The 12,378-nt window shown below is 39.0% G+C and overlaps 1 protein-coding gene across 4 annotated transcripts in view; it reads right to left on the minus strand.

Moving 5' to 3' along the window:
• Nucleotides 1-12,378, minus strand: part of in (inturned planar cell polarity protein) — a 666,765-nt gene that overhangs the window by 140,772 nt on the left and 513,615 nt on the right. For all 4 annotated transcript variants that reach the window (XM_081752327.1, XM_081752329.1, XM_081752330.1 and 1 more), the window contains exon 11: nucleotides 2,310-2,372. In XM_081752327.1, the coding sequence (XP_081608453.1) occupies nucleotides 2,310-2,372 (63 nt within the window). The remainder of the gene's footprint in view (nucleotides 1-2,309; nucleotides 2,373-12,378) is intronic.

The following is a 12,378-nucleotide window of genomic DNA, read 5'->3' on the forward strand; positions in this document are numbered from 1 at the left end:
ATCTTTGCGTTTTATGTCCGTCGGTTCTAAAGGAGACGGTGATGAGAAATGAATGAAATGAAGAAAGTGGGAGGAAACGAGAGAACCCCGAGGAAACCCACGCATACGGTGTTTGTCTACAACAGTTCACGTGGCGCGAGTTGGGATCGAACCAGGGACCCCATGCACAAGAGGCGAACGCTCTACCACTGAACCACCGCGGCCCCCTGCTATTCGACGAATTGACAATTGTGACGTATGATAAAACGAGTGAACGGACGATTGGTATTTACATAATCGCAACTCTCCCATGTAACAATTGTCAGAGGAATATCGCACCGAACAACAACCTTCCTGCAGTTCCTCGCTTCCACGTCGACCTTCTGGTTGGTAAAACATCATGATTTCAGGAAGTGCGCCATGAACCGAAACTGATAGTAGTTCAAACGGGCGAAGTCAGGACTACCTGTACTGTACGTGCCGGGTGTGGCATCAGTTCGATGCAATTAAGTTTCTGCATTTTTTGGTGCGTTTTTCGAACCAAGGTGCTTTTGCCATATTCTGTTGCTGCAAGGGGCGCTTTCGGTTTACCAGTGCACGATTTTTGGCGCAATGCAACAGATAACTGCTGCAACTGTTTGGAATAAAGATAATCCATCACTGATGGTACGAACATCAGGAGTGTCTAATTACCTCCTCGTAGTTCTACCACACACCAAATATGACTTTGTGCTCAAAACGGCTCTGTTTGACGACCGGTTCTGGAAGTTGGCCCTTGTTCAACCACTGTTTCTTGCATACTCTAATTTTGGAAAAACTCAATTTTTCGTCGCATGTGACAATCCGTTTCAGAAAACACACATCACGTGGATTTTGCAGCACTTGTCGGCATACGTCCACCCTTCTCTCGGCCTCAGATAAGGTCAACTCATGTGACACAATTCAGAAGCTTCTCGTGGTTTTTCCGAGATTGTGAAGATGCGTTACAGTGGACTCGGGAATGCCGAGCTGGTCTGACAATGACGTGTGCTGGTGGATGAATTTTCCTCAATGGCGTCATATGACCTCAGACTCTCTTATCCTGGGATGGCCAGGCCTTGGCTGATTTTCGACTTTTTTACAACCTGCACATTTTTTTTGAATCAACAATTTGCTGATGTTCACTGGACACCTTTCGCATGACAAATGTTTTAGGTTGCTTCCCTTTTTTAAGGTGTCTCACCTAAGTGAATAATAGTTATAAAAACAGCCCAACAAATATCATTTAAAAGCGTTATGCCCAAGTTCGAACTCATGCAGAATACCTGACGCTGTTGAGTACTCATCGTCGTCAATGCCACTAAAAACTGACTAAAAATACCCATGGAGTGGCGACCTCCGTGTTTAATAGTCCGCATGCCGTATTTACTACCTCTTAGGCCAGTTTGACCTTGTATTTTTAGTCGATCAAGGTGTATACACGCGCCTGTTGTTTGTTAAAACTTTTCACTTACCTTTGTATTAATCTTTAATATGTAATTTTCAATTCTGTACGAAGATTCTGTCATAAAAATTTACAAATATTTATCTACCTCTTGTTTTCTAATCGAAAAATTAGATCAAAAATAAATTTTCTTGAAAATATACTCCCACACGTAAAATAGAACATGCACTGGCATGTGCGGCAGTTTTTATAAGTCCTCCTGCACGTACGAAGCTTATGTCTCTAGCGTTGTCGTGCTTTCCAGTTCTGGAGTACACTTCTGTGTGGAATTTTCCACTAGTCGACATTCACGCACTCTTCCATACTTCTGATAAGTGATTATCACAAGCGAGTGCAATCTTCAGCTTTCATTGTATGTTACAAATATTGGAAGATATAAAGAATGTATTTCTTTAATTTCGTTTGAGAGATATCTTCGTAAAGTGATTAGCACAAGCGAGTGTAATCCATAGCTTTTATTTTGAAATACAAAATACACTTTCGTTTGACACATATACTTTTGTTAATTGATTATCACAGCCAATACAATCCACAGCCTTCATTTTAAAACCCACAATATTTCTTGAAACTTCGTTTCTGGAAATCTCGGTTTTTATTATCTGTGCGTCACACTGGGAAAAACCCAGGACAGAATTACGTATTCCTTATTTTTTTTTTTTAAACTTGTTTGTCATTAGTCCTACGATAATGAGATTTTGTGATGGAGTCGAACAAACATTTTTCACTTTTCACTTTATGTTTTGTTGTTGCTGATTTTCTTTTACCATGATGTCTTTAAATTTCTCATCTCCTATATTATTATTATTATTATTATTATTATTATTATTATTAAATAATCGTATCTTACCTTATAATATAAACATGTTCCAACAATCGTGTATAAGCGCTGGCATCCATAATAGTCCTCACTCTGGAATAAATAAACAAAAATAAACAAATAAATAAATACTTAAGGATTAAAAACCAAATACAGCAAGAATTAAATCTGAAGACTAAGCAATTTCGGAGTACCCGATTAGGTAACTTTCCTTTAGGTTAAGGATCGTACATCAATTCTCCAAGCAGTTTTTGTAACACAAAAACACAAAATTTTAAGGTTATGAAAGGTCTCAAAATTTTAGGTGGCACTGCTCAATAACGTAATTACAAATTCACGTGCCTTTCTATTAATAAATTATTAGGTATTAAAAACAAAAACATTCAGGGTATGTATAAGGGCATCAACGAATTTAAGGAAGATTATCAACCTCGCGCTTATAGATTAAAGAAAGCCGAAGGAAAAATTGAAGATGGCGTCTTGAATAGATGGAAAGATTTCTTTGACGATTTGCTTTAGGATCATGGAAACACGCAGCCGAAAACTAATGTTAATGGAGGAAGTCAAATGTATGCAACAGAACCGTAGTATATATCCCAGAGTCTAACCGAATAGAAGTAGAAATCGCTACAAAGAAATTACAGAAACACAAATCTCCAGGTGTAGACGAAATTCCAGTTAAGTAAATCTTAGCTGGAGGGAAAAAATGTGGAATGTGGAATGACATAAACTTCATAACGAGGAACTGCAAACCGTTCCAGAGTTTCTGTGATTGCGGCATTGAAATTCCGGGTTCTACAAGCCATAGAATTAGTTCTTAAACAAACAAACAAACAAACAAAAAATATTATGGACAATAATTCTTGTACGAGGACTATTTTTCAACCTACGTTAAGTCACCAGAGAAGAACCCGTGAGACGACGTAACGGGGTAAGAAAACGGGTCAGTGGACGTCGTCCCCTCGTCACTCGAGAGACAGACTTCCTTTGAATCATTGTTGAGTAGCGAGCCTGAAAACATATCTAGTGCAATCAGAGGAGCGGCATAATACGAGATGAATTCAAGTTATAACATATACATTTTTCTCAGGACTGGTAACAGATAGAAATGTGCTTTCTGTTTGTTTTAAAATACGCAAGCACTAGTTGTCAATGTGTAACAGATATCAGTACGGCACACACAACTAGTGCTCTCAAGGGGTCGGGTCGGGTTGAAGACCGACCCGTGACCCGAATTGACTGACCCGACCCGTGACCCGAATTGACTGACCCGACCCGTGATCCGATCCGATTGACCTGACCCGACAACCCGACCCGAGCTGAGCCGATTGACCCGACCCGACCCGACCCGAATAACCCAACCCGATCCGAGCTGACCTGACTGACCCGACCCGAGTAGCCTGACCCGACAACCCGACCCGAGCTGACAGGACTGACCCGACCCGATTCGTAACCGGACCCACCCCTTTTGAGAGCACTATTGTCACGATACTGGATGGACGCCAAAATGCACTCCCATTGGGAATTAAACCCGGACCGCGTGTACCGAAGTCTTACACGTTAACCACTAGCTAGATCAAGCGGTGGATTTGTATGTGCATCTTAATGAATATTTGGCACTTTTGAGGTTTGGTTATATCTTTTTATAACTGATACCAAGTTCCGACGTGGGAGAAATTTATTTTTTTCATGCTTTAGTTCTATGTAACGAAATTTTTATTCACGGTCAGTGTTCTCACCTGCTCGGACGGCAGGGGGTCTTCTCGGAAGGCAGTAGCAAGAGTCTCTTGGCGGAGAGGAAAGGAAATCGTTTAACTACAATGATAAGGGTTGAGGAAACGAGAGAACACCTGTGATTTTTTCCAACCTTTCAACTTTCATTCCAAAATAGGTTCTTATGATTCAGGGACCCGCGCCACTTTGATTTTTCTTTCTCGGTAATTAAAACGTATTTTACAGTATATATAGTTGCAAGTAAGAAGATACATAATATGAATTTTGTAATTTAAAATTTAAAAATACAGTATGATAATTAATTATAAAGTACTAATTTTATTTCATCACTTTCAGCCCAACAAATGAAATTCAAACGATTCGCACCCTGGGCCTTGGTCATCAATACTGCGTCTTATTCTTTCTCTTGCACAGTCAAGTCTTGGTCTTGCATTTCGTAGTCTTGGTGGTCTTTCATGCTATACAAGAGCCAAGAATACTCGCCTCATCGGTACAAATGAAGACTAAGTGTGATTTTGATTATGGTATTTCATACTGCAAGAAAATATGCTCATCGCTACTTGGTGATCACCAAAACAATGCCAAGAGCAAGATTACTATGCACTTCGTCTTGCATATCCAATCTTTATCTTATTCTTGTATCGATGTTCTTGGGCTTGGTGAAATAAAATGAAATATTTAGTTTAAGGTCCCTCGATTCTGCACCGAGGCTAAGGGATATGGTGACCATGAGAAATGAATGCAATGGTGGAATGAAGAAAGTGAGAGGAAACAGGAGAACCTCGAGAAAACCCACTACACGGCGTTTCTCCATCACAAGGCCCACTTAGCACAAGCTGGGATCGAACCATGGACACCATGCACCAGAGATAAATTCTTGACCACCGAGCCACCGCGGCCCTGCTTGGGCTTGGTCGTCCATATCCAATCTTTCTTTTGGCCTTGCTTAAACAACTTCTAGTCTTGTTCTAAATCCAGACTCCATATTGGCGTAGATATTAATATTACAGTCGATTCATAAAATCAATCTTCCACATTTAAAAATTAAAGTACGCACAAGTATAAAAATAAGCATTTACCATAAAAACACTAGCTGCAAGTGTTCAAAATAGATTTATGGTTTCTATAAAATCAATTGAAAATTGCTATTTTTAATTAGGCAGCTAGTGAAAAACAGCAGCTTTCGACTCCAGCCGAGTTTAAGCTCAACCTAAACTCAGTTGACCAAAGTGAACTGACCCGACCCGAGCTGACCCGATTAACCCGACCTGAATAACCCGACTGACCCGACTCGACAACCCGACCCGAGTAGCCTGACCCGACAACCCGACCCGAGGTGACCCGACTGACCCGACTCGTTTGAGAGCACTACACAACCCTAGCGGTAGCGACTTGGGTGATGACTGTTTTTGAAACTTACGATACTCGTAAAATGGCGACCTTTCCATTACAAGAACAGTGTGTAATCAGTTGGTTGCTCCATTTGCGTGGTGTGACACCGCTTAAAATTCATGTTCAGTTTAGTGAGTGAGACATGTGATGATGGTGTCATTGATGTATCTAATGTGCGTTCGTGAGTGCGACAGTTCAAAGAAGGCAGAACATCGTGTGACAACTAACCAAGACAATCTCGGCCTCACACAAGCCGATCTGACGACATGATCGAACAAGTGGAGGAAGTTGGTTTGGACAATCGCCGACTGAGTGTAGAACACATCGCCTCCAAAGTTGTCATTTCCGTGGAATCTGTGCACACAATCCTGCTTGAAAACCTGAAAATGCGAAAAGTGTCCTCCAGGTGGGTACCACGAATGCTGACAGACGACCACAAGGCTGCGTGCGTGGCATATTGTCAGGCAATGTTGACGCGAGATGATGGCATGAATAGGACATTCTTTTCATCGACTGTGACTGTGACACTGGATGAGACATGGATGTCGTTTCTCAATCCTGAAATGAAGTGCCATTCTGCTCATGGATTTTCCACTGGTCAAAATAGACTTCTAAAGAAGCGTTCGCTGCGGCCATGCAATCATGGCGTTGACGTTGTGAAAAATATGTACGGCTGCAGGAAGATTAGACACACACAAGTCGAGAAGTAACACAAGTTTAATAATTTTCGTGTGATTAGTTAGTGAGAAAAAAGGAGATGTTATAAACTCAAATGCATCTAGCACACCAGCAATTCATCCTCGAACAAGGATGGATTACAGCTGGAACTTGGTAAGTGATGGCAGTGTGCGCAACTGCAACAGGGAGTTTAAAGGACTTACAGATATAAACGACAAGGGTGAACAAGATTGAAAATTATGGCGACAGACTTCCTTGCTGAATATGTGAAAGGCATAGATTACGATTTCTGAATCTTCTCCTGAGTTTCCTAAAGTTTCAACAGCAGCGCCTGGGGACATTAAATTATACTTGGCGAGCGCTTCGATTGCACTTGATATGTTGTTAAAGCTCACTACTCCACAACGATTGAATGGCAGAGACTGTCTAACGGAGTGGGGGTGGGTGGGTAAAGACCAATGAACAGTTTTATCTTATCTCTATTTCGTCATCTCACATGGTTCTCCACTGGCCGTTTAGCGAAAGTTGAAAAAATTGCCCTCATATTTGAATACAGAATGACTCAACATATATTTTTAATTACTTTAACACGAAGTCAGTAACTCTGACTGCTGTCTACAACAAAGTTGGCAAAAGCGTGGTCGAGAATAATGTACTAAAAATATTAGTAACAAGGTGTAACGTTTGCCTTCATGTAAAAATACAAAATGAATATACGCCACTCCGCCCTTCCATCGACGATATATGTATCAAGAGTGCAGCAATGAGTTTCATATAACAAGTTAGCAAAGCCATTACTTTGACACTGTTTGATGTTAGCATTTGATGATGTCTTCCATGCCTATAAAGTTTTCTACTGTTTTATAACATTTTTTTTTCAAATAGCAAAACCAAATGTTAAAACAAAGAAGGGAAACATGTTGGACTACGTAAGACTCGAACCCTAACCTGCCGAGTTAAAATTCGGTAAGCTAATCACAAGACTGCGCCGCAAACTGGAAAACAAAATTCATTCTAGTGATTGTCACCCTAACTATCTCTTCCTGACCTAGTTCTTTTATTATTTTGTTAAATTCGCTGTGATTTTCTATAATTTGTATACTTGAAATATTTTGATATGAGGAATGAGTTGTACTAGTTTGAAAATTACTTTGTTTGGAATATTCTTTATAAAATTACTGAAAGGTAATGTTATATTCTGATAACAATGTTTAGTCACTGTACATATTTTTGTACTAGATGTTAAGATAGGCCTCTTTGAAACTACCTTCGTTAGAAATCGTTTTTTTAAATCATGTATTTTGCAATCTATGCATCAAAACTGTAGGAATCAATCTCTTCAAATACATCTTACAGTTTGCAACACTGTTACGTATTAGATATATTTTTGTTCACCCTTGTGCAGTAATAACATGTAGTGATGAGCAAATGCAAGACCAAGACCAAGACTCGGGTGGTCTTGGTCTTGGTCTTGGTCTTGCACATGCGGTCTTGGTCTTGGTCTTGCACTGGAACCCTCGGTCTTGGTCTTGGTCTTGGTCTTGCACACCTAGTCTTGGTCTTGGTCTTGGTCTTGCACATCCAGTCTTGGTCTTGCTTGCAAGAGTCTTGCAAGTTTTGCTTTTAAGAAATCTATGATTTTCACAAGTAAATTTTACTCTGGATATAAGGGATAATAAATCCTACATTGCGTCAATAGTAAGGGAAATACAATGTATGTTTCTAGATGTAATATATTTTACCTTCGTGTAAGTGTGATGAGACTGTACAACATAGGCGATGACCTTTACTTTTTTTTTCAATGGGTGATCACGCTTCACTACTTATAAGATAAATCACAACATTTCGTAATATTTTTATATGTTTTAACAGATCCAATACTCCACTGGTTCCCAAACTGGGGAGGCTACCCCTGACAGTGAGACGCATGAAAGAAAACCAAGACGGCACAGATTACTGAAATACCATAAATTGCAAAATTATTTTTACACTCTAAAGGCGTCAGATTTTTTTGTTTCTAACCACGATTAGCTCATCTTTGTATTGAACAAACTCCCAATTAAATATTGAAATTTAGTTTTACTGAATTTAATGTGTACTGTATGGGGCGAAACAAGGACATTACGCAAAAACGACGAAACAGTTAGACTTTCGAAATGTGGGCATGGAGAAAAAAGGAGAGAATAAGCTGGGTTGAACGGAAAACGAATGCGAAGGTTTTAGAAATAGTAGCAGTAGGGGAGAAAAGAAGAATTTTAGATGTAATAAAGAGCAGGACATTGGCTGAGGAGGAACGTGCTAGAGGGAGGGGGCGAAGGAGATTGTAGTTGAAGAAAGATATTAAGACAGAAAATTGCTACGTTCAGACGAAGAGACTAGCTGAGGACCACAGTCATCGAAGCTTCTCAGCTGCAGCAAGTGACCTGCCAATAATGGCAGAATAGCTATTATTATGACGATGATGATATGTTTTGCAATATTGACCAAAATAGAGAGAAAAAATTAAAAAAATAATAAATAAACCTCTTAATATTTTAGAATATGAAATAAAATTAAATTTGTGAGTTTTGCGTTCCACGCTTATTTCGGCTAGGCTAAAGGAGACGGTGATAATGAAAATGAATGAAAATGATGGAAAGAAGAAAGTGGGAGGAAACGGGAGAACCCCGAGGAAACCCACGCACACGGTGTTTGTCCACCACAAAGTTCACTTGGCGGGGGCTGGGATCGAACGCGGGACCCCAAACACCAGAGCTGAACGCTCTACCATTGAGCCACCGCGGCCCCAATATTTTAAAATAATTTGAGTGAAAACTGAAAACGACTCAACTGTCTATGTCTTTTGTGTAAACTCAATTTATATCAATACTTTTGACCTACATTAGAAATACATAATAACGGCATCAAACTTCAAGTTATTTGAAATAAGTACGAAATCACTCTCAGTTGTGAATATAGATTATTTATTGTTGTATAATGTTATATCGTTGAATCCTAGATATGCCGTATACCTAAGGGGACTATAAGTTATATTGATAAACAATTATTCAACGTATAAGCATCCACCTATGAAATCAAACTTGCGGTCACATGCGCTAAGTTTTTGTCAATGTGATGAAAATGTTATTTCAATATTAATTTTATAAGTACACATAAATAATTTCCAACGGATGCTTGGACCTCAGAGCCAATGCCATACCCATGTAGTCGACATCTATGGTGTACGGAATTGCCGATGTTCAATACTACATTTCTTTAGTTTTGGAAGAAGAACACCATTAATATGTTTTGAAATGAAATGAAATATTACTTTAACGTCCCACGATTATTACACTGAGGCTAACGGAATTAGTGATGATGAGAAATGGTGGAATGAAGAAAGTACGAGGAAACGGGAAAACCCACGCACAGTGTGTTTGCTCACCAAAGAAGCTCACATAGCGCAAGCTGCGATCGAACCAGGGCCCCATGTACCAGAGATGCACGCTCTACCACTGAGCTACCGTGTCCATAACATGCTCTAGTTTATTTTTGCTTATCCACTTCTTATGGACACAACTATTCTTCGTATGTTTTTCCAAAATCCAATCATGGGCCGTTGTGAATGATCAAATAGTGACCAAAGTAAATCAGACACTGAAGTTATTATATCTTGTAACAATTCACAGAATTATGCTATCGGTCGTCTCGTGAACAACCGATTCAAAAAACGACATACTGTAGCTATATGTTACAGGAACAGATCGACTCACATGGATTGCATAAACTACTGGGAATACATTCACTCCGGCGGTATTTTTACTGGAGCCAAGAAGTTCACGTGAAAGATGTAATGATTTTTCCCCTTCCTTTTTACATTCTATAAAAAATCAAGTAGTACCATACTTGTGCAAGACTCTTGCGCAAGAGTCTTGGTCTTGCAGGTATGGTCTTGGTCTTGGTCTTGGTCTTGCAGGTATGGTCTTGGTCTTGATCTTGCATCGGGATTCCTGGTCTTGGTCTTGGTCTTGGTCTTGGTCTTGCATGCAAGACTCTTGCAAAAACTGCAAGACCAAGACTCTTGCGCTCATCACTAATAACATGACTATGTACGTAATAACATGACGTAGAACCCTTTGAAAACAAAAAGTGCATACCTAGTTGACAACAGCACTGATGAAAATGCTTTCTGATAGCATCCATGGTGTGTAATAATTTTACTAAATTTCTTATAGATTGCTTAAAAACATCTGAAGTTATTTGACTTTATTATAAAGTTTTATCAATGTGTGAGTTCATTTCCCTCACATTTTTATTGTGCCATACCGTCATTATTTACGCCCACACTGACATCTCCAACTTTGGAATATTTTACACCTTCCGAAGAGCTTTTTAACTCTGGTTTCAGATTACGCAAAATCCACTTTACAGTTGGGGAGCATTCCTAGTTTTATGTATATACTAGCCTTTGGTCCAGACCCCAGCGTTTGTTCCGTCTGCATTCTCGCATCTTTTATGTATCAGTCTTTGTATCAAGAGTGAATTCCGTGCACCTGCTCTTTAATTATATTTCCTGAATTTGGCAAAGTTGAGAGCTTCACCCCCTGATTAGGGGGGCGTCATTTAGGGAGGAAGAGAGGGACAATTTCCCCCCTGAGTTTGAGATTTATATAGATTTTATCAATAGAATAGTAGTAAAGCAGTGAAAAAGACGAAATTTTACTTATATCAAGGGGTCTTGCCTCCCAAAGCAAAATCTCAAATGACGCTCCAGCCTCGGATCCTCGCGTTTACTCGGCCTATGGCGTCGCACCTTCTAAACCCACAATTCTACCAAATTTCAAGTCTCTTTTCCTATTTGAACTATCTAAAAGATAAGATTTTGTATCCCACGGAAACGCTCATTTAAATGACACGGCAATTTCTTCATTTCCCTTCTAGACCCCTTAAAAATTAAAAGTATTCACTTTTGCAATTTCCCTGTGGATTATTCCTGGAAGGCTATAATCATGAGAAATTTCAGCATTCTAATCCTGCCGGAAGTGCCTAAACATTTTGGGGTGTGAAAAATGTCCCATATAAATAACATGGGAAATATTTCTCAGTTCCCCATAAACCACTCTACAGTTGGATTTTTATTTTTTATTTTCGACGATTTAATTAAAACTAACGAAAACGTATAAACACACAGAATTTCAAGTTTTTATTCCAATTCCAAGTACCTAAAATATGAAATTATAGGTCAAAAAAGGCCTATTTAAATAACATGGGGAATTTCTTCATCGTCCCTTTAGACATCCTAAAACTTAAAAATATTCAGTTTTAGCAATTTTCTTGTCGATTAGTCCAAAAACTTACAATCATGTCAAATTTAATCATTGTAGCCCTACAGTAAGTGCCCAACAATTTTGGGGGTATAAAAGTGTCTCATATAAATAATATGGAGATTTTCAGCTCCCTTAAAACCACTCTATTTTTAGTGATTTAATTAGGTAACGCTAACGAAAACGCACAAGCATACCAAATTTCAAGTTTTTATTCCAATTTCAAGTACCTAAAACATGAGACTATAGGTGCAAGAAAAGGCCCATTTAAATAACATGGGGAATTTCTTCATGCCTCCTTTAGACCCCCTAAAAATTAAAAATATTCACTTTTGACAATTTTCCTGTGGGTTAATCCCGGAAAGCTACAATCATGCGAAATTTCAACTTTATACGTCAACCGGAAGTACCCCTTTGATTTTATGTCAGTTCATGTAGTTTTATATATATAACTCCGGCAGCCTATAACTCCGAAAGGAAACATTTGTGCACCCAGGTTGGTCTATACTTCTTTGCCTTATCTTGGTAATCAGGACTCACCTCCCAAACGTTGTCGATGTTGTTTTAAACCCTGTATATATATATATATATATATATATATATATATATATATATATATATATATATATATATATATATATATATATATATATATATATATATGTGTGTGTGTGTGTGTGTGTGTGTGTATATGTGTGTGTACGTGCGTGTGTGTGTGTGTGTGTGTACGTGCGTGCGTCCGTGTGTGTGTGTGTGTATGTGCGTGTGTGTAAAAGCGGCGATGGGATAATGTATTGTCATCCGACTTACGCTGCAGCGCAGAATTTCATCTTAGTATGACGTCGAGAAATGATTTAAATGAAGGTTGTAACATTTGAGGATGCGATTAAATCATGGTATGGTAAAAATACGAGGGTGATTCAGAAAGTAATACCTCAAAGCTAATATCTTTATTTGTGTTCGGCAAGTATCAGTGGAAAGTTTGCAATGTC

The sequence above is a fragment of the Thermobia domestica genome, chromosome 3, assembly GCF_964235325.1.
Source record: "Thermobia domestica chromosome 3, izTheDome1.hap1.1, whole genome shotgun sequence".
Lineage (NCBI taxonomy): Eukaryota > Metazoa > Arthropoda > Insecta > Zygentoma > Lepismatidae > Thermobia > Thermobia domestica.